At 56.1% G+C, this 22,889-nt stretch overlaps 1 protein-coding gene across 2 annotated transcripts; it reads right to left on the reverse strand.

Moving 5' to 3' along the window:
* Positions 1–78: 78 nt before the first annotated feature.
* Positions 79–22,271, reverse strand: Espnl (espin like). Of its 2 annotated transcripts, none has more exons than XM_038339571.1 (9): positions 21,970–22,271; positions 20,674–20,864; positions 19,115–19,301; positions 16,609–16,791; positions 10,958–11,089; positions 4,998–5,115; positions 3,607–3,710; positions 2,907–3,044; positions 79–1,706 (listed from the first exon to the last, which is right to left on the reverse strand). In XM_038339571.1, the coding sequence occupies exons 1-9, from the start codon at positions 22,261–22,263 to the stop codon at positions 87–89; spliced, it is 2,967 nt and encodes a 988-aa protein (XP_038195499.1). In that variant the 5' UTR covers positions 22,264–22,271; the 3' UTR covers positions 79–86. The 2 variants fall into 2 exon arrangements, with proteins under 2 accessions (XP_038195499.1, XP_038195497.1); XM_038339569.1 differs by having other exon boundaries at positions 2,850–3,044.
* Positions 22,272–22,889: the final 618 nt, after the last annotated feature.

A 22,889-nucleotide genomic window follows, 5' to 3' on the forward strand; every position in this document is an offset into this window, starting at 1 on the left:
CTTCACGTGACTCATAGGGAAGGAAGAGAATGAAAAAGAAAAACCCCACCCCACCCCACCCCCAGAGTCCCATTTATTCCACCAGGTCATTCTCCAAAGTTAAACATTTCAGCTTCTTTTTCCTTCCAGAAGGCGAAGCTGCGGTCGATGTAGCCACAGATGTCCCCGCTGTTGAAGCTGCCCCGCTGAGAATCTGACCCCAGCCTCGCGGTCGCTGGTTCAGAGCCGCTACCAGAGACATCAGCGTGGGGCAAGGATCCTAGTGGCGCCAGGCCCAGCTTGCGGCCAGGTTCCATGTCCCAGGCTGGACCCTGGCTGGAACCGAAGAAGCGGGCTTTGATGTCCTCGAAGCCGTCAGTCCAGGCACGGCGTCCAGCGGCCACCTCGTCGGTCACCGCCTTGTGGAAAGCACGCACTGCCTCCCAGCCATGCGCGCCGAGGTTCTCAAAGACTTCGAAGCACAGTAAGTGGCGCATCTTGCGCTCCTCAGCCGGCAGGTCGCATTCCAGAAGCTGGAAGTAGCCGAGCATGAAGAGGTCCAGCGAGAGGCTGTTGTAGGGTACGGGCGCCCCATCCACGTGCGGCAAGAATTGCTCTGGGGACAGGGGCCCGCGCGCCCTGCGACTCAGCCTCCGCAGCTGCCGGGCCGGCACGTGAGCCATGATGGCCTTCCAGGTGCCCAGCAGGTGGGTGATGATGCCGCGCTGCTGCCACAGGTGGCCGAGCCGGGGACCATCGCTGGGCGGCGGGGAGGGCGACCGGGGGTTACCGGTGGCCTCGACGCCCCTGGATCGCGTACGTTGGGCCTCCAAGGTCCTGCAGGCGGCCGTCCTAAGCGCGGGCGTGTAGGCGGACTTCTTCCAGTGGCCGAGGAACAGCATGACGATGCGCTCCTTGCGCAGGCTGGCCAGGTCCAGCCCCGGCCCCGCGCCAGCCTCTGACGGGGCCTCCTCACAGCTGATGCCGGAATCGCTGGCCTCCTCTGTGTCGCCTGGTCGGGGTTCACCGCCCATCAGGTCGCCTCGGGGCTGTGGCGGCGCCGACCAGCAGCCTCGCAGACATTGGCTGGGCCGCCCCCCCATCTCACAAGGACCGGAGTTCGAGGCGTAGGGAAGATCCGGTGCAGACTCGAAGTTCCCCCGCAGCGTCCTCACCGACACCCCGCACTCCTGAATCTCACGCTGGGCCTCGCTTCGAGGCGGGCCGGCTATGGCATCCTTGCCCGGGTCTTGCAGGACGGGAACCGGGGGCTTTTCCTCTCCCTGTGCTAGCCCGTTCATGCCCTTCAGCAGCAGGGACATGCTGCGCACCAGGCGACCTATATGACTGCACCAGAAAGGCAGCGGCTGCCCGCTCGGCTCGACCTTCCCTGGCTCGGCTGAGGCTTCGAGTTCAGGTGCCAGGATCTGGGCTTCCTCGTCTTCCAGGCCTGGAGCCCGGGGTAGAAAGTGACTGTTGACGGTGATGCTGACCAGGGGCTCGGGCAGGAGGGCCTGCAGCTGGGCTGCCAGCCGGCCCAGCTCGCTCTCATACTCCTGGCAGCGGCGCCGGAGCTGCAGGTCGTTGATCTGCTTCTCCAGGTAGACAAGGTCATCTTCCGTTAGCAGCTCCCCAAAGGGGCCCAGGATAGCCTGGTGTGTCTGCGAGTACCTCCAGGTCGCCTGTTCTGCGGGGGTGGGGCCCGAGCTTCCGCTCCGACTCTGGTCCTGGGCACAGGAAGGCAGGGTTAGAAGCCCCAACAGCTCACACTCATTAGCACTCTGCCTGGTTCCCCACAGTCTAGCCCTTGGACAGCAACTGGCCCTCTCCTGGCTTTACAGAATGGGAGCCTAGGGGAAGATTACCCCAGAGCACATGGAAATCAGCCTATTCCCTGTGGGCTCCTCACACCTCTTGGTGCTGGCTGTTAAGACGCCCAGGGCATCCACTTAATTCTGAGCAGCCCTGCCTGCCTCCTCCGGAGCCTCAGGATGGACATCGTTGTTCTAAGCAGTGTCGAGTTTGTAAGGGGCCAGCCCAGAGACTGCTGCCTTGTGCAAGGTATCCCTCCAAACCCTTTAGCAACCCTTTTCCATATCCCAGAGCCTCTTGTCTCTGCAGAACCTTAGCCCACTCTTGGACTCCAAGGAATTTCCTGGCTGCAGCCCCCAGACTACTGCCGCTGTGCCTCCAGTTTCTGAAGACGGGGCAGGAAGTAGACACATTTGTCGGAGACAGGCTGCAGCAGGCAGGAATCCTTAGAGCCTGCGGCCGGGAGAGATGTGACTGGCACAGCAGTGTTTGCACTTTGAGTGGCTTTAGAACCGTGGCCGGCTGTCCCCGTTGACTGTGCTGTAGGGACAGTTCAGCTCGAAACCTGGACAGAGTGCAGTTCCCAAGCCTTTAGGGCAAGAGTCTAGTTCTGCTCGTCTCATCAGTATCCAGAAGCCTGTGAAAGCCCAGGCCAAATCACAGCCTCTTCTCTGCCCAGACACAGATACTTTCTAGACAACTGCAATCTTCTCAGGCCTCATTCCCCCACACTACCCACTCCTCCCCACACATCACCCACTCCTCCCCCACACCACCCACTCCTCCCCCACAATACCCACTCCTCCCCCACAATACCCACTCCTCCCCCACACCACCCACTCCTCCCCCACAACACCCACTCCTCCCCAACACCACCCACTTTTCCCCTCACACCATCCACTTTTCCCCCTCCCCTGGGCCTCACCCTCTTCCTGGAGCTTTGCCCTCCTCCTCCTTAAGGCTCTGCCCTCCCTCTGGCCTGGCTCTCCTCCTCTGGCTCCTCCCCTTTCCCCTCCTTGCAGCACCTCTGGCTCCTCCCCTTTTCCTCCTTGCGGCACCTGATCTTCTGGAAGATGGTCAGCACCCAGGCGTGCCTGCAACTTCCGAACCATCACCTGCCGCTTCCACTCGGGGATGGGTCGGCCCTGTTCATCCTGTGTGGGGACTAGCACATCAAGGTCTCCTGAAGGCAGCCCATCCAGCTGCAGAGTGGCCAGGCCATCATGGGAGTCCCGAGCTTCCATCTCAGGCACCTATAGATACAAGCAGGTTACATGTCCTGAGATTCCCCAACCGCTCCAGTCTCTAGTCTAACAAAGGTGAGGCCCTGAGGGTGAGGATGTGCCTCCCCCTCCTCCCTCCTGGGGGGGCGGGGCAAGGGGGCAGGCATGGTCTTACATGGCCTAGAAGAGGTTACCTATGGCATGCCATAATGCTTACAAAGCCTTTGTGGAACTGTGAGCTCTGAGAGTACTAGCTCCACTTGGCATTTTTCAGAGTCCTCTGGGACACAGGGAAAGGCGGGGTTGGAAAAGTGAGACTGGGCAGGAACGACTAGCTGGAAGCTGCAGAGGAGCAGGCTCCAGAACCTTCCTGCATGTGTCTGGTTGCCTCTTGTGACAGGAACTTCCAACCCTAAGTCCAGAGGGATGATATAGAATGGCTCTGTGTTTCCTGTAATGGGGCCTGGCTGCTGCTGCCCCAAGATTCTCAACTCCCCAAAACTTGGGGTGTTCAGAGCTGTCTGGGCTGAGCTAACACAGGGATGTGTTAGCCTTGAGGTGGAGAGATGGGGAGTGAAGGGCAGACACTCACCTTAAGGGCAGCTGGGAGACTGGTGGTGACCCTCAGAGGGGCTGCACAGCCCATTGGCTCCCTTGGGACAGGCTGACCAGGCCAGGCTGGACTGAGAGTTACAGCTGCTGAAGACAGCTGGAGTCAGAGGGGCTTCAGAAGGGCAAGAGTAGGGGAGAACAGATTCCAAGCCTGGGGCTCCTGGACCCAGGACAGTCCTGCCCTTCCAGAACACTAGGACCCTGCAGTCCTGCCCCAAAGTCCCTGTGGTGAGCTGCAAGATTCTTACCACTAGGATTCTCATAGAGATCTTAAGAAGGCTTGCCCTGGCATGGCCTCCTAGAAAGGTTATATGTTGCCTGACTCTGTCTACCACAGCCCCTCCTGACTTCTCAGCAGCCTGGGCAGAGCTAGGAGTCCACAAGATCTGAAGGTTCAGGGACCTAGACCAGCCCTGTCAGACCCTCAGACCTGTCCTTTTACTACCCCTGTCCCCTGTGCACTATTAACATATACAGCGCCATGACCCTGAGCAAGAAACCTCTGTGTCACACCCCAGGCAGGCACACAGAACCATTCACTCACAGGTAGACCAACACACAGACACACACATAGGTAGATACACACAAGCACATGCATGCTCACACACAGGTGCATACATATGGGCCTATAGATACATGCATGCTCACAGAGAGACATACAGCCACACAGTAGACACATACAGACAAGAGGCACACGCATGCTCTCACACACAGGAACACACATGCAGATAGACACAGACATATACATTCACGAACACAGATTGACACATGCACACTGACACAAACACAGACATGCTTAGACACTCACGTGCAGATACACGAGTGCATACACAGACACACAGAGACATCCATACACACCCATGAAGATACATGCACCCAGACACAGACACATAGATCCCACAGACATATTTGCCCCACAGGCAGACACAAACTCCTACATGTGAGCATGTAGCTGTAACCTGTCCGTGGGTCAAAACGAAAGCTCGCTGCACGTGGCATCTGCTGATAGTTTTCTACCATCCTGTCATTTTGATAAGGGTTGGTCATAGTCCTCTAAAGGTGCTGACCTGCAGTTGGCAGGCCCTTCCCACCCTTCCCATCCTTCCCAAGGATACTCACTGGCCTGCTGAGGTCTCTGAGCTGGGTCCCACCGAGACTACCTGCTTTCACTTCTGTTCAGGTTACTACGATAGTGTACCCAAGATAGAGAATGTCAACCTCAGAGACTTCAAAGGAAGCCAGGGAGGAGTTGTGGGAAAGGGTGACCCTATGTGTTCAGTTACCCGAGTCTAGCTCCTCAAAGTCCCCCCACTTGGGTCCGGGAGCCCTCCACACCTTGCCCAGACCAGTTCTTCTAAGACTGGCACTCACACGGGGGACTGCTGAGTCCCGAGTCCCCTCTTCTTCCATCTTCCATGGAGACCCTTTCAGCCAAGAGTGGAGGAGGTGGAAATGGCGGGGGTGGGGGTGTCATCAGGACTGGTGGCACCTAGGGGTGGACAGGCCTGGTCAGTGGAGACTCAGGTGAGTCTGGACATGGGTCTGTCCTGGCTCTGCTGGGCAAGCATGGATGACCTCCTGGGGCATGTGTAGCTCAGAGAGGGAGATCGAGGACCCTGTCCCCCTTGTGTCTCACTGCCCTCCCATGCTGGGTGGCTGGGTGTCCCAACAGTCTGTACCCTCGCATTTCCAGCTCAGGGTCCCCTAGAGCAAGCAGCCTTACTCCAGGGATAGAGGCCTGGTGAGCTATACTCCCCTCTCGCAGCCCCACCCAGATGGGAGCAGGTACGCACTCAGGCACACACGCCTGCCTGCAGCTGAGATTGACTCCTGAGACTCACCTGGCTCCCTCCTTGACAGGGGCATGAGGACAACTTGGGGACAGGGGATTTGGTGAGAACTGATAAGGAGGGGAAGGGCAGCGGCAGGTTCCTGCAAGCCTATCAGTCCCTTTTCGAGCGATGATGTCAGGGCTTGAACCCAGGCCACATAGCGTCCAGAGAGTCTGAACAAGACCCCTAGATTTTGTACAGGCTGATCTGCTGTCTCAGGGAGCCTGGCCTTCGAGAATCAAGCTACCCACCCTTCCCCAAACTACTGCACCATTGGTTGGCTTGTCCAGCCCCATAAGAGGACAGACATGCTGGTTGGGCAGAGAGGCAAGTTGGGATATTTAAAATTCTTTTCAGCCCCTAAGTGGGGGTGGAGTGTCTAGGGCCGTATACCTCAGGCAGAGGTGTAAGCCAGGACCTGCATTTAGCGATCAAGCCAGACCAAAACAGGACCATCAAAGACTGGAGAGGTAGCCCCTCCATGTTTAGGTTGGGTAACCAACTGCCCTTGGCCACTCTGCTGTCCTCAGGTCCTGACCACCGGATATCCCATTGACCTGAATGTGCAACCCAGCACAGCCCTACTTAGTCTCAGCCGCTGCTCCTGACCCAGAGAAGCTGGGGGTTCTTGTTCCTACTGGTTCTGGCTAGGGAGAAGAGATGTGGGGCCCGCAGAGTGCTGGTCCACCTCCCCCGTGTCCTTCCAAGCCCTCCAAGCTTGGCTTGGTGCCTCTTGGCTAAGAGCTGATGTGGAAGACTTCTTGACCTTGTCTTTAGGATGGTGGGCACCCGAGCTCCACGGACCGGCATTACATCAATGCCCTTCTGGCATCCAGATGCCCAGTTCCTGCCTGCAGCTAACAGGGCACACATAGCGTTCCCTCTGAGCATCCACCCCACCATACCTAGGCCCTGGCACTTCCTTCCAGGGAACAGTAGAAGCCAACATAACTGTCAGGCCTCCAAGATGGTGCTGGCAAGGCCCCCACCCCACCCCACTCCTGCCTCAAGAAGAACAGGATCTCTGGTTTGAACCAGTCCTGATTCAGGACACACGTCCCGAGCCAGGGTCTGTATCAGGAACCTGGGACTCCTGCTGTAGCTTGGATAACAGATCTTCTGTTCCTGCTGTCAAATTTTACCCACATTTGCAGAAATGGCCTTTGCCCACATCCCATGATGTGGCAACCTGCAAACTCTTGGCCACGTCTTTAAGCCACTCTTTAAGCCACGTCTTATTCATGGCCAAGGTGAGTTCGTCCTGTCTTTTAGTCTCACACCACCCAAGACCCTCAGCTCACCAGGCAATAGAGAAATGAAAGCAGCATGAAGCCCCATATGCCCTCCTGTGCACCTCAATTATCCCGGGAGTCTGCAAATCCCAGGAGCCCACACGCGGGACCGCAGGGCTGGAACATCTGCCTGCTCCAGCCTGGTTGGCTCTCAGAAGCAAATGCGGGGCAGCCGAGCACAGGGAGCCGTGGCTATCCCAGTACCAGTTGTCAGGGGCTGCCGTAGCTGTACCCCCCAAAGTAGGAGGTATCACATTAATATTTGAAGGCCAAGGTGTCAGGTGGCCAGCAGGCTGGGGCCAGGTGTGGGATCCCTTACCACAGAGCCTTATGCTCCACAGCAGAGGTCTGGGTTGGACCTCTGGGAGTGGAGGACCTGAGAGTACCCAGAGGAGCCTGACCTGCAGTACCTCTCCATGCACACGGTGGGGAAAAGAAAGACTTTCCAGGGGCTCATGGCGACAGCACACAGTTGAGGGAGGGGCAGCACAGCTTTGGGGACTGCTCCTGGACCTGACAATGTCTCTAGAGATGCTGAGCTTGATTCTTGAGGGCTGTGGCAGGGGTGACCCCATAGGACAGGGACAATCTGAATGCTGTTCACTCTGATATGGGGTGCTCAGGCTCAGGGGTCTTGGGCTGAAACACCATCTGGACCTTTAGCATCAACTGGGGTGGGACCTGGGAGCAAGGGGACCCTTGTCTGGGAGCCTCAGCTCCTCTCTCTGCCATTCAATCTACTGTCAAGAGGATGGGCAAGAAGTACCCTTGCCCACCTCACCCAGGAAAAATCAGGGTGGGGGGTGCTTAGTGGGGCTGGAAGCAGATTCCTCAGGCTAGGGAAGAACAGGTGGGACTCTGGCCTGGTGTGGGAGAATTGACTCCAGCTTTAGAATAGACCAACAGCTTGAGTACCCCCAGGGCTGGCTGGGTGCTGGGCCCTCCTCAACCACTGCACAAGAAAGGGAAGCCAGTGTGAGCCTGAAGTTATGGCTACAGGCGGGCTGGAGAAGGTGTGGCATCATGGGGAACATTTGATTGGACCTATACAGGAAGCTACTAGTGATGACCCCTCTGAAGCTGGGCAGGAAGAAGCCTAATGAGGGTGCCCTCCAGGCAGCAGGAACCCCCGCATCCTTGCCTCTCAGTCTTGGCAGTGGACCCTGAGGGAATCCTTGGTATAGAAAGGGGGGAGGTGCCAGACTCCATCCATCCTTTAGTTCCAATGGCTGGGCATACCATGGCCCAGACAGCTGTTCTGAGGGTAACAGTCTCCCTGGCTCCATTGCCTACCATCTCTTTCCTTGTTTTTGGTGAGATTTGAGCATCACTGAGCCTGCCATGCATTAATCATGGAGAGCAGCTGTGGCGAGCTGAGTTACAGGCCTGTAATGCCACCCGGGCTGAGAAAATCATGACCTCAGACGGAGCTGGACACCATTCACCGCAGCTGAGATTCCATTACTGTGGGCAGCCACCTCCGCTCCGGCCCAGACAAGACTCTGTCTGGGAAAGTCCCCAGCCCTCTCTAGCCCCAGTCTTCCCGCAGGTCTGTGAAGGAGCCCCGGAACCCCCTGCAGCGAGAAGAGGGTAACCTAGCTGAGGCCATCCCGATGGAGCAGGAGAGGAACACTGTTTCTGCCCCCAGACAAGGTCTTCAGACCTGCTTTGAGGATGGAGAAGTCAAGGCTGGTGCCATGTGCCCAAGAGTATCCAGCACTACACTGGTGGGCGTGAGTATAAGGTAGGCAAACAGGGCAACCTAGACCATAAGGGGTGAGGGCCGCATTCCTTGGGCTTGGAAGTCTGCACATATTGTCCAGGACTGCCGTGAATAGTGGATACTTCCCGAACAGCCTTCAGACTCCCGCACCAGGGAGTCAGGCTACCAACCAACTGAGGGAGGGAACCAAAGGGCCTCTGTGCCACCTAGAAAAGGAGGCCCCAACCTCTTGCTGTGCAGAGGGACACCGAGATCCAGGCAGAAGCAAGGCCTGAATTTCCCCAGGACTCCATGCAAGCCCCACACTCAGCAGAGGTCCCACAGAGCGCTGATGTAAAGTAGTCATCACTTCACCCTTCCGGTGCACCCTTCAGGGGCCGCTCTTGAGAATAATGGCAGCCTAGCACTCAGGTTGCCTCTCCTGGGCCCGCAGGCCCCCTGGGAGCAGCTCAGGACAGTGGTGTCCGGGGAATAATGGATTTCACCATCTCCTCAGGCCCACAGGAGAGAGCCAGCGCAGACGACCTCTGCATATTGCGTTTCCATCAATATTGCATCAGGCGCGCTCCCCCTGCTGCCGGCCTGCAGCTGACAGCCTGTCCCTCCCACATGAGGTGGGAGGCCTAGGGGACAAGTCTAGCAGCGGCGGAGTCAGGCTCCCCTATCCGTCACCAGGCACCATGAAGAAGACACCATGGTGACCAAACTCTAACCCTAACTATGAGGTTCTAAATGTTTCCCGAGATATACACCACTGAGCCCCCACGAGGTCAAGGGTCGGTCATGCAGGGCGTAAGTGGGTGCCCACATATGAGCAAGAAGGAAGCTACTGGGGTACCAGAAGTGGATGAACTATGTTGGGCCCATGGGGATTCCATGCAGAATTGGGTACCATAGTCCCCAGGTAAGAAGGTGTCCTGTTGCCTTGGGTCCTATATAACTTTGCAAACACAGCTAGAACCAAATCAATCGCAGGAAGACAAAATGGGCTTGTGACTCCCAGCCCAGAGGGACAAGGGAATAAGCAGAAACCCTTTCTCTGGGGTGGGGTAAGGTCCAGGGGGGGGGGGCTGGCTTGCCAGGTTATAGAGGTGGAAGGCCGAGAACTTGCATGGACAGAGAATTCTGGCCTTGGAATTCACATCATACCTGGGGTGGGGCTAGTCAGGACTTTGGAAATCTAGATGGGACCTGGTCTGTGGGACAAGGTACTCCTGCGATGGGGAGGCAGGATCAGCCTCCCTTCCCACCCCCTGATCTCAGCGGCTACCCAGGACAGGGCAGATCCCAGTGAGGACAGGAGCCTGGCATGTTCAGTTGGGTTATCCCTGGGTTCAGAATGTGCAGCCCCACTTACTTTCCAGAAACCAGCCTGCCGCTTGCTCAGGCCCAGCCAGAGAAGGGACCTTGCATCGACAGCCACAGCCTGGTGTATAGTCCCTGGTCTATTTCCAAAACAGCTAAATACCAGGTTCTGAGATTTCTACCCCAGGCGGAGCCCCACCCGAGTCCTTGCGGTCCCCTAGAACTGTACCCTGCTGGATCAGGCATGCTGCAGTAAAATGTGACTGTGACCCTGTGAGGGACCTAGCACAGGCCAAAGAGCCAAGGAGAGTTCTGCTTCAGTTGGTTCCTGGCATTCTGAGGGGACGTCCTCATAGGAGAAGAAACATGGAATCCCCTCAAGTGAGCCCCAGGGGGACTTCACCCACTAAACCTCAGTGCCCCCACCTGGACAGGGGTGAGATAGGTCACCTTCCTGAAGGGGTAGCACCATTGAGAACTTCTGGGACTCATCATGGTCACTGCCTTGGGCTGGATGCAGAGGGAGGGGTGAAGTAGGAAGAGATGCACTGGGAAGAGTTGGATCCAAGTTACCAAACAACACCCACAAGGGACACCCTCCTACCTGTCCCACTCCCCTGTCTCCTTCCCCTGTCCCTCTGCTCACACCAGCCCACTCCTCTGTGAATTCCCTTCTTTGTTCAATCAGCAAACTGTTGGACACTGTCCTTACTGGGAGTAGGGACCAGTTGGGATAGCCAAGGATCCTGGCTCCAAGAGGTGAAAGGACGGAGAGTCATACATGGAGTAGGGAGAGCCTCTGGAGAAGGATAGGCTGTGTGAGAGAGACCTCAGCCTCAGTGGGTCTTTCTTCTACCCCTGAGTGTGCTCAGCCTAAAGTAACGTCTCCAAGACATAAACACAGTTTCTATGGTCCACGTGACAGGCATGGCTTGTCCCGTACTGCCTCAGCCTCCATCACAGACTAATCTCCGTCACAGGACCTTCCCATGACAGCTCCTGCCCTGGCCAGTGTTGCAGCCTGGCCTCTGCTTCCTCTGGCTTCCTGCCTCACTGGCTGGGTTCTTCCAAGGCCTTTGTTCCTGGTAAGTGTCTGAGGTGAGAGAGATATGTTAAAGGAGCACCATAGTCAGCTGCCAAGCCCACCTCCCCAGGACAGACAGGGCCCCTAGGTTTTACCGGGCGAGACATTTCCCGCAGGTACTGGGCGCAATCCTGGTGTCCGTGATAGTCTGCCAGATCCATCGCTGTATAGCCATCTTCGTCCTGCAGGAAGGGGTCTACGCGGTGGGAGAGCAGGGTCTGGCAGCACTGCGGAGAATGGAATATTCGATGACACAAGTAGCTCACTGCATGCCCATCAACGGGAACATTCAGGCCACCTCCTTGGCTGCAGGCTTGGCCACTCAGGATCCTGCCAGTGCCTCTGTCTTTCCCTCACAGACTCCATCCAGAACTGAATGAGGCATCTTTCTCAGGTTGGTAAGCCAGATCTTCCAGAGCTCATGGCCGAAGCGAGACCGAGCAGAGACATAAGCACAAGCCATCTAAGCTGGATAAACTGTGGGAGATTCTGGGGTAGCAGGAGAGGCTGGGGTGCCCTGGAGGGGAGGTTATAGGATCTGCAAAGACAGTGTAGAGGAAGGGGGGGAGAGCGCCAAGCCTGGCCCCAGATGGTGCTGGAGAGAGAAGGTGCAGCCTGAATGGGACGGGAAGGACTTTGCTGGAGTAAAGGATGCCCTGGGTGCTGACACCTGCGAGCCTCGGGTGGCTGGTGAGACATGGCCAAGAAGCAAGTCTGGACCTCTGAGGAGGCCACAGCAGGAGCAGATGAGCAACGGGCGAGCAGAGGGGTCCCCTACAGGGAAGGAAGTGGGGCGACTGAAAGATGCCACACACATGCCTTCTAAACACCAAAGAAGATAAAGAAGGGAGGGCTGATGAGGTCAAGCCCAGGAGAAGAGAGAGGCCTGAGAGGGGCTAGCCTAACACCCAGATCCACCCGCCCTACAAAGGTGCTGATGAACAGGACCGTTCTAGTAGCCGAAAGAACTAGGGACCAAGGAGATCAGGAGCTGCCTGAAGGGCACTTAACAAACTTCTGTGTAGGCTAAGGGCACCTATGAGCCAGCTGACTGCCTCAAGCTTTAAGGTAGCCCAGGAACCTCTAGCATGGAATAAAGATTAAAATGGACCCGGTCTTGTAGTTCTCGCTCTTACCTTATGATTTCTTATCATAAGGGCAATAAGAAATCACTCCAATTACACCCAGAGAGATTCCCCAATTAGAATGTCCAGCACCCAGTCAATAGCAGCGAAGAATTCGGGGAAATAGGAGAAATGATTGACTCCAACAAAAGAGTGCGTAAAAACTACCATGATCATGACTTCAGAGAAATGAAGCCGGAGTGTGAAAATTTAGACATGGTACTACAGGCAATAGATGTGATGTGGGGCTTCAGAACACAGGCCCCTGGCCTTCCAATGGACAAGGACTAGGACACACCTTTTAAAGCACACACAAAAGAGAAAGTCTGGGAATCACAAAGATTTTGGTTTTTTTCTTCCCCTAGGCAGGGTCTCCTGTAGCCCTGGCTGACTGACTTTGTTATGTAGCTGAGTCTGGCTTTGAACTCTTGATCTTTCTTCCTGTCTCTACCCCCAAGTCCTGGGGTTGCAGGTGGGCATCACACCACAGCACACCATAGCTGGCTCCCAGCTGCCAGTTTATTTCTGACGACATCCCTCACTCCTGACGAGGACATCACGACATTTGGAGGCAAACATACAAAAAGAAGGGATGGTTGCCAGCCACAAAGTCGCACTGAGGGAGCCCCCAACAGACACACCAGACTGCAGGACAGCCATCCCACGATTCCACATGCAGCTCAATCTGCATGGGTAGGAAGAATGCATAGATTTGCGGGTTTGTTTTATTTAAAAAGAGAAAGCCTGTAGGATTTTAAGAACTGAAGAAACAGAATTGTTGAAAATGGCCCTTCCCCAAGTCCCCCGGGACTGCTTTCTCTCACCCCTTCAGCTTTTCACACTCGTCTCTGCCCTCTGTCTGAAAAACTGAGGCCTCTGTGTCCCCAGCTGGAGGCCCATGTCTGAGCTGGGAGAGGGGAGCATAGTCCTTCCTGCAAGCCTCCAGACCTAACTCCCAGCCACTGTGGGAGACTCGGCTTCTTCAGGTTTACAGAGGGGAATGAAGAAGTTAGGAATTCTTCCAAGGCCATGAAGAGACCGCGTAATGATGAGCTACCCATTCACCCAGGTAGCTCCACGGCTGCCCTGTGGACAAGCAGGAGCTCCGGGTCGCTGAGGACAACCGTCCTGAAGCCTCGGCCCCAGCACACCCTGCACCTTCTGTTCCCAGTGCGTCTTAATACCTTACTCGCTATCCTAACACAAACACTATGTGCGATACCATCGACCCGTACACGCCGTTTCTAAATAATTAAAATCCTGCACTGGAAACCGGAGGGCCAGATGGCTGAATCAGGCGCAGCCGAGAAAGGTAGCGAAAGGGAGGAAGGCCCCAGGGGTTCCGTTGGACTTTGCATGGGGGTTCCCTGCTCTGTCTGTGACTCTGACCTCCAGCTTAGATGTCCTGAACAGGACTCCTGCCCACAGGAGGGCAAGGGAGTAGGTGGAGATGACCTGTGGCCAACTCTACCCAGCTGTGAAGGCTCTCAACATTGCTTATCTGTGCATACAGGGTCACCCGGAATTACGGCTTCCTCTTTAATTAACAAGCTGAATAGCAATCTTGGCCACAGGTTCATTTCATGACGATGTCAAGATCACATGAAAGGTTTTTTGTTGTCCTTGTTTGTGTTTTGTTGCTGGTTTTTGTTTAGTTTTTCCTTTTTGAGACAGGGTCTCCCCTATGAGGATGGCCTCAAACTTGGGGTACTCTTGTTAGTGTCCCCCAGGTGCTGGGATTATAGGCGTGCACCACCATGCTTGGGTTATAGGTGATGGTTTGATTTACCTGTATGCAGAACCATAACAAATTTAACAAACAGAAGGTCAGGCTGTTGTGGCCGGGGATGCGGTTCAGTTGGTAGAGTCCTTGTCTAGCATGCTCGAAGCCCTGGGTTCGATCACCAGGACCAGTAACTAGTACCACACAAACCAGGTTTGGTGGTGGATGCCCAAGGTCCCAGCACTCAGGAGACAGAAGCAGGAAGATGAGAAGCCCAAGGCCACCCTTGACTACATAGTGAGTTTTAGGGTGTACAAGATTGTTTTAAAAACAAAGCCAGCATCTTTCCTCGGCATTTTAACTGAGAACAAGGGTAGTGACAAAATAATAATAATAAAAAAAGGGAGGGTCAGGCCAGTAAAGCCCCAGCACCAGGCCCAGCAATTGCCGTCAGTGGCAGCATTTTTAAAGGCGGGATGAAATGGAATGCCTGTCCCCTTGTGTACACTGTGGAGCCATTCCTAGAGAGGCAACCGAAACACAATCTGGTCACACGCACTCAGTTCTAACCGAGGCAGTGAGGAGGTCCACTGGATGCAAGTGAATTTTTCACTGAGTGGGACCATTCTAGCCGAGCCAACATTCGCGTCCCCATCATGAGCCTAAGAGAACCCCAATCACTGGAACCACCCAAGCCGGCCCTGAGTTTCCAGGACCCACAGTGGGATGACCGCCTCCCCCCCCCCCCACAGAACCCACTGACTGACAAACACTTCCCGTTCTGTGTCTGTTGAGAGAGTGACTGTGGACAAGGGAGGGTGTGGGGCACACCCTGCAGGGCACAAGACACAGGGGATGGTGGATCCTCCACAGGACAGGGCATCAGCTGGTACCCTGGAGGTTTCTAAACGTTCTTTCTGGAGTTAGTTGGGTAGAGAGCTAAGTCAGTCATAGCCACACATCTGGCCTGAGGCGGTCTCACGCACGCTCGTTCTGCCCTCCTTCAGACAGCGTGGACCATGCCTGCCCTGACATCCTACAACAGCCTGCGGTGGCCTCCCGACACCGCTCTATGGCCCTTCTGCCCATGAGTTCTCTCCTCCACCAGCCTCTTCCCACCCTGCCTCTGTCCTCACCCTGCCCTCTTCCCAGCCTCCCCCACCACACTGACCTCACCCAGCCCTCTCACTCCTTCCTGTGAGCGCCCACATCATATGATCAGATGAGTTTACTGATACTGTACATCCATGGTCCTCCCATCGGGCACAGGTGAGCACCCCCTGGGGAGTTTGCGATAGTCCTCCTCCGGCCCACCCAGGACCAGTTAAAACCAGAGTTGGAGGGTGGAGTGAGCTGCTGGCATGTTTTGAAGTTCTCTGAGGGTTAAACTAAGCTGGGAAAGCGCTATTCAGGCCAAGGGCCTCAGGCCACGTAGGTGCCCCTGTCTTAGGAAGCCTGATCTGTGGCACCTGTCATGGGACAGCGATGGTTGAAAACGGAAACAGGAAGTACTCATGGGCACGGCTGAGAAGCAGGTCTGCAGCTGAGCTGTAATTACAGGGAAGGCCAGAGCCTAGAGCAGGAGCATTACATTTATTTACATGTGCATGGGTGTCTTGCCGGCATGCATGTTTGTGCACCACAAGGGTGTCTGGTGCCACCCCGGCCTTTGGTTTGCTTTCATATGCCATGGGGCAGGAAGGCAGGAGCCCATCTGTGAGCTGCTGAGGACATGCATGTTTGGGAGTCCTGGATTCTGTAAGACTTAAAGGGAGGACACACTCTTCTGTGGGCCCCCTCCCAGAGAGCCCATGGAGCTATAGCTATCCTCGCTGGGCCTGTGGGCTTCCACACAGTCTTGCATGGGAAAATAATATCAATAATATCTGGACTCCACTGCCCTGCATCACCTTCTCCTAAAAAGGAGCTGGGGTGTGCTTGGGGCTTGATGACCAGGGGCAGAGCTCAGAGTGTCTGTCGCCAGCGGCAGGCCCAGCAGATCCGCTCAGGGTGGGGTGGGAGGGACTCCCTTCTTTAGCACACTGCCACCTGGCATTCCATCCAGACAGGACAGAGAGGGTCCCCGAGGACTCTGGCAGGCTTCTCTGTTCTGCAGGCTCGCCTGGACCAGGTAAGGGGACGGAGCTGGAGTGAATGAGCAGGGATTGCGGGAGAGTCAGGCAAGTGAGAGGGGCCCCTGCCTGGAAGGTGAGGGAGGTAGAGAAAGGTCCCTGGGTGGCTGCCACGGGCTGGGCCAAGGTTTCCTTCAGTGACACTGTGATTGCCCTCTGTGGGGTTCTCTTGCCTGGGTTCCTGTTTGGGAACCGCTACCCAAACTCTGACCCAGGCTGGGCCACTGGGCCCACTGGACACATGTCTCCAGTGACAACCCCCATAGATGAGCCCAGTCTGCCTGGAGAATCGCAAGGCAACCGTGGCAAAAATCAGAAACACATAAGGCATCCAGGAAGCTGGAGGGGACCATGTGGAACTGAGGTTTCTCAGGGCAGGAAGGGTGTGGGAGAAGGAACCTGCATGAGACCAGACCCAGGCAGGCCACCAGCTAGCTGCCTCAGCCCTCAGAACTGGGCGCCTCCTAACCTGTGATGTTTTCGCCCTTGTGTGTAGTGGGTTCTGGAGGTTCCTTCCTGGAAACTGGGCCACCTGGCCAGCAGGTCTAAGTTATGCAAGATCAGCCTTTAACCACACCCCCTCCCCCCGAGCAGGGAACAAGGTCTCTCTGGGCACCTAGGGCATGTGCTCTGCCTGCCGTATCCCTTCTACCCTTATAGAAGGGTAGTGCTGGCACCCGTTTCAAAGGACTCCTGGGAGGACTCGAGGGCACATTGACGAAATGGCAGCTCAGAGTCCTAGCCGCCCCCTCCCCATTGTGATATACCTCCATGTGTCCATTCTCTGCTGCGTCATGCAGAGGAGTCCCTCCCCAGGAGTCTCTCGTGATGGGGGCACCCATGAGCAGAAGCCGGTCAAGAATAGGCGTGTGGCCGCCCCGAGCTGCGAAGTGCAGGGCAGTGGCTCCTTCGTTATCCTGTGCTGTCAGGCCGATGTCTGTGAATGTGACCTGGTGAGAGAACCCAGGAAGACAGCCGTCAGCTGAAGATGGATCCGGGGTAGCCAGGTCCTCAGGGAGGAGGGACAGTGGCATTCAGAGCAGAAAAAGGACCTGTGATTCTCAGTAGGAAGTGGAGATATCCCTAGGAAGTCTTAGGGCAGAGCTGGCTCGCCCCACATGCCCTGTGACCCATATGGCATCCCAGGCCGGGGTAGGTTATATGAGCACAGGACTTTAACTCTGGAAGCCCACAAGTTAAATGCCACAAGAGAGGAACACCACATGGGCACTCAGCAGTAGGAGAGGCAGAGAGGCCGCTGGCATAGGCAGCCCCTGGTGTCTCAGCTCCTCTGGGAGGATGCTGCCAGAGGCCTGGGTGCTATGGCACCTTCCCCCATAGCTCTGGCCCAGAGTTGGTCACATGGCCTGGGGCCTGACCTGTTGTTTGGGGTCTTGTGGCCTGCCTTTGTCTCTGGCCTCATCTGCCCTGTGAGGGCACCTTGGGGCCAGCTGGCGTCCTCTCCGGCTTTCCCATCAAAAGCCATGTCCCCTCTCCCACGGGCTTGTCTGCTGAAGTGTGGACATCTAGGATTGCCTTTGTGTTCCTTAGAGGAGGGGCTAAGGGCTAATGTTTCTGCCCTTTCTGCTGCTGGCAATAGGGCCAGTATTCTCCATGAAGGCAAGGTTCCCCTCTGTGGTAAGGAGTCTTACCACTGAGCTGTCCCAAGACCTATAGCTCCATGGTGTTTGTCAGGCTAACGTGTCCCCACCTCAGCACAATCCAAAGTTCTCAGGGGATTAACTACCCGTGCCCTGCCACAAGTCACCACCGTGGCTGCTTCTCCAACACATTCCGCTGGCTCATTTCCAGGTGGCAGGCTAGCCAACTCAAGGCTCAATCCTGGGACACAGTACAGGTGAGGGTCATGGTCTCAGTGACTGAGTTAGATCTGCAAGCAAGGGGCTGGAGAGATGCCTCAGCAGTTAAGAGCGTTGACTGTTTTCCAAATGTCCTGAGTTCAATTCCCAGCTACCACATGGTGGCTCACAACCATCTGTAATGAGGTCTGGTGCCCTCTTCTGGCCTGCAGGCATACATGTAGACAGAATATTGTATACATAATAAATAAATAAATAAATAAATAAATAAATAAATAAATAAATAAATATTAAAAAGAAGTCAAACACTTAAAAAAAAAGAGGCCTCGAGGTCAAAAAGGTGTTGGGGAACTGGGCAGCCTGGAGCTGAGGTTTTCTCCTGGGGGAACTAGGGTGGTGGAGCAGCACACACAAGTGACAGACACACTAGTGGCCCAGCAGGTGCCACAAGGAAAAATGAAGGCAAATGGCACAACCTCTAGGACCCCTGGGAGGTTGGGAGTCAAATCAAAGGTGGAGGGAACATTGCTCTTTCTGTGTCTCCTCACCCTGACTGCCAGGCCCAGGGAATCCAAGTGACGGGCAGGACCCAACCTCCAAATGGCGGGTGGGAATGACGGCTATGGTGCCAGCCAGATGTGTTGTTGGCCAGGTACCAGTACCAGGGACACCCAGGGATCTCAGAAAGGCACAAGGCACAGCAAGAATGAAGGCCCTGAGGGGAGGCTGAAGGGTACGCTAGAGGAGGGGAGTGCCCAGTCCCTGCCTCCTTCATGGGCAGCCATAATGACTTTCTATCGCGTAGGCAAATTTTGGCATAGAGCCCTTGTCCACCACCTAGGGCCCCCTCTGTCTTTGCCACTCAGCCCAGATGATGCATCCTTTTTGGATAAATGGCTTTGAGTCCTGCTCCCCACCACTGTACACTTCAAGCTACTTCCTGTCCATCTTCTGCCTATTCCTCCGAGGGGACCTCCCAACTCATGGGCACTATGGAATCGCTAGTGGACTCTCAAAGTGCCTATCTCCTTCCAGGGGTGGCTGGGTTTTTTGTGAAGGTGAGAAGACCCTGGCCCACCCTGGCCCAACTCCAGTCACTCTGGATGGAATTTGGGATTTCTCTTCTGGGAAAGGTGAGGGCCTGGCCCAGAGCTCTGGGGCACCAAGGCTTGAGTGTGGTGGAGTGGTTCAGGCCAGGTGCTGGCATCTGTGACAGAGAACCTAGACAATCAGCAACACCGAGTGGACTCCAGGGAAGCACCCAACTCCTAGGAAGGGGCCCCAAGAGCCCTGGGAGCTGCTATGCCTCCTGTAGTTCCTCAGGTACCTCAGAGTTCCACCCCATACTCTGGGTGACCTGTGTTACCCCAGGGCCTTAGAGAGCCCCCCTTCCAGGCCCAGCTGGCTCAGGGCCTGGACTTCCTAGTGTCCTGTCCCCACAGTGTTCTCTTACCAGCCAGACAACCAGAGAGTAGTGGCCACGGGCAGCCGCAGCGTGCAGGGAGCTCATGCCATCCAAGGCGCGCAGGCGCACGTCAGCCCCGCAGTCTTTCACCAGGAACTGCGCCAGATGCAGGTGGCCCTCTTGGCAGGCCAGGTAGAGCGGAGAGGCACCGTTGCGGGTCTGCTGGTTCACACCACTGTGATGGAGGGAGACTCATGAGGCCTGCACCCAGAACTGCCCCAGGAAGGCTGAGCTGGTGCCGCACTGGGGGGATTTTCTGCAGGTCACTCTTGGGCCTGTGTGAACCCTTGGTTCCCAGTGACCAGATGCAGGGAGGGTCGGTGACCTTCCCCAAGCTGACATCATCCTCAGGTGACCTACATGTCCTTGTTCTTGATCCCTGACCAAATAGTCTGAGTTTCCCTAATTCTTTCCAGCTTCTGACTCCATGGACTCTGTGCCTCACCCCCTGCAGCCAGAGTCCTTCCTTTCTCTCTTTCCTTGCCTGGGTCAAGTTTACTCCTATCAATCATTTTGGATGGAGGAAGGTCACAGTCTTGACTGCCTTCTCAGCCATCCCTGTAGAGACACAGAATGGACCCCTAACTCCCAGGGACCCCCTCTGCCTCTGTGGCACTGTGACTGGTAGTGTCTGCCATAGAGCAACCCTGATGGGTATAACCTCTGTATCCGCTGAGCAGCAAGCAGCTTGGCCACAGTGCTGCGCTCATGGGACTGGGTAAGATGGCCTTCTTTAGCAGTAAGGCTTGGCTCTTGACTACTCCTGGCTGAAGCATATTTGTTGTCTAATGCTCTGACTGTGCCCTGGCCTTGTCCCACATCCTCACCTCTGGGGCCCTTGAGCCAGCATGCCACTTAGGCACAGGAGGCAGGGGAGCAATGACCTGGTTTCACGGACACCCTGCAACTCCCTGAGTGACTATGGATCCACCCCAGAGGGGCACCTTTACTCCATCATGGAGGGGCCATCACAAGCGTCAACCGGCAAAAGGGGAAACTGAGGCTCAGAGCTGAATGAGTTGCTTAAGGGGCAAGGGTTTGTGTCTCTTTGCTTTCAAAGCCCCTCTGCCCTGCTTTGCTCTAACAAGGTGAGCTTTGTACAAGGGCTCAAACCAGAACACAAGGAAGGAGGGAAGAGAAATTTGGAGACCACTTGCCTCAGTGGGTCTGGTCCTATCTTCCTTCATTCACCAAACCTAGAAGGGTCAGGCACAAGGCCTTGGATTTGATGAGGCTGGTCTGATCAAGGTGTTCCCAATGTGGAGGATGAACCCAGGTCAGCATGACCGAAGGCATTTGCTTTTCCCAAGCACCGCTTGGGTGCAATTCTTGCAGCCCCCAGACCAGTGCAATGCTGTACCTATGTTTAAAGGCTCTCCCTTCCCCATGCAGAGCCTGCATCCATGCCTTCTACCCCTGCTTATCCTCCGGCTCTGGAATCACAGGGCCTGCCTCAAAGGTCACCAGCATGTCTTCTTGTGCCTCTCCTCTGTGTGGGCTCCCTCAGTGGCCAGTCAGTCTCCATGGGCAGGGTTCTGGGCTCTCACCTGCTGTGGGCAGCTGTCAGGAGCTTCACACAGGTCAGATCGCCACTAACAGCAGCATGGTGCAGCGGTAAGGCCCCCTCCACCGTCTCCAGTGTGGCTGTATGGCCCTCCCGTAGCAACCACTCCACCAGTACCGGATGGCCAAACCGGGCAGCCAGATGCAACGGGGAGACACCCGAGGCATCTTGGTCCTATCGGGACACAAGCAGGATGTTGAGCCTAGGCAGGTCCCAGTGCAGCCTGGCTGGGCACCACCAGCATGGCCAGCTGACTGAAGCTGTTCTCTTGCAGGACCCTATAACGCCTGCTGCTGGCTCCCTTCCTGCTTCCTCCATCCCCACCTTGACCGAGGAAGAAGCTGGGCTGGACTACTGGGATCCATCCTCATCCATTCCAGCTGCCAGCCTTTCTAGTCAGTTCAGTCCCTGAACGTTCTGCATGCGCTTGGAAAAGCTTCAGTTAACACAGGGATTCTCGCTGCAGGTATTCCGGGACAGAGACCTCTAAACCTCTGCTCCTCATCCCACCCCAGGATGGTCCCCAAGGCATTTCTCCTGAAGGTGGTAGGCATCTGGCAGACCTGGGCATTCCCTGAGGGTACCACAATCCAAAGAGAATCTGGAAACGGGCCAGTGCCTGCCCTCTGCCCTCTGCCCTCAGGGGTCATTGGAAGAGCCCTTGAAAAAAGGGCGTGGAGGCTGGAGCAGTTCTACGCCCTGTACTGCGGGTGTCTCTGTCTCCGTCCAACTCGACGGCTTCCTTGTGCTCCCAAGCATGCAGCACGCTGACAGCCTTTGTCCCTTACCTGCACCAAGCAAGTAGAGGCATGCAAGCAGCGATAAGGCTGGTAGCTCTAATAGACATGTTCTAGCAGGAGGATCACCGGACTTGAGAACCTTCTCACTAGGACACTTGTCAGCCTGTGTCCCCAGGGCTCCAAGATCCCGAGAGCCCAAGATGCCTCTTTACAAATCCACTTCTTGACCCTTTGGGGAATAGGTCCTATTGATCGGGTCTAATCAGAGATGGGATCCTGAACATAGGCAAGGCCATCGTTGGTGGCCCTACGTGCTCCTTGCTGGGGCAGGGGTGGAAAAGCCCAGGTAACTTTTCTGTATACATATGAGGGTGACTGATGTAGCCTTGGTGTTCAAGGGTTTGTTCTGGGTTTTTTGGGGTGGTGGTGGAGGGCAGTGAGAGGCAGAGACACACATCTCTGACTGAGACAGAGCTTAGAACCTTCCAGGGACCAGACCTTCTGGACAGCAGGCATAAAGCCACCCTAGTCTAGCTTACCTGCAGCCCGCAGCCCCCGTCTCGGACCAGCCAGCACAGCTCGGCCAGGTTGCCAGTGGCGGCCGCATCATGAACTGGTGTGGCCCCGTTGTGTGCCTGCTGGTTGCCGGGCAGCTTGGCCCTCTGCACCAGGAACTTGACACAGTCCAGGTGGCCAGCCCGGGTGGCATGATGCACCAGGCCAGCCCCCAACTCATCAGTGATGCCTGGGCTCAGGGCACCGGCCTCAAACAGCCGCTCCAAGGCAGCTACATCCCCATCCTTGGAGGCCGCCAGCGCCTGCTGCTCTTCCATCCTAAGTCGGATTCTCAGTGGCGGCTTGTGTGCTTGTGTGCAGGCCCAGCAGGGCTTCCTGTTTCAGGCGTGGATGCCGCTGAGGGCTCTGGTTACCTGATAAGCGGCTCGCTAGGCAGATGGGAGGCAGCAACGTCGCGGGGGCTGAGGGGGGGCAGGATCTGGGGGCTGGCCCTCAAAGCCTGGCTCAGCGCCTGGAGCTTCTGAGCATGGAGAGAGAGCGTGGCCCTGGAGGAAGGGATATGCCAGTCAGGCCAGTGGGTGCCGCTCAGCAGCTGGAGCCCTTTCACCCGCAGAGAGAAGCAAGAGGATGCCTCAGCAGGGCTCTGGGCCTGGGGTGGGTCTTCAGCAGCCAGAGGGTGTTCGCAGCTACAGTCAGCCTAGGCTCCGAAACCTGCGCCAGCAAATATTTCAGTGAGAGACTAGCAGGCCACCCAGAAGGGGTCTCAATTTTCCTTTAGGAGTAGATCCACTGTGGTAGCCCTTAGGGTTTAAATACCATCACTGGAAGCCCCAGCTCTCTCTCTCTCTCTCTCTCTCTCTCTCTCTCTCTCTCTCTCTGTGTGTGTGTGTGTGTGTGTGTGTGTATGTGTGTGTGTACCTGAGACAGAGTCTCACTAAGGGTC

The sequence above is a fragment of the Arvicola amphibius genome, chromosome 8 (assembly GCF_903992535.2).
Source record: "Arvicola amphibius chromosome 8, mArvAmp1.2, whole genome shotgun sequence".
Taxonomy (NCBI): Eukaryota; Metazoa; Chordata; class Mammalia; order Rodentia; family Cricetidae; genus Arvicola; species Arvicola amphibius.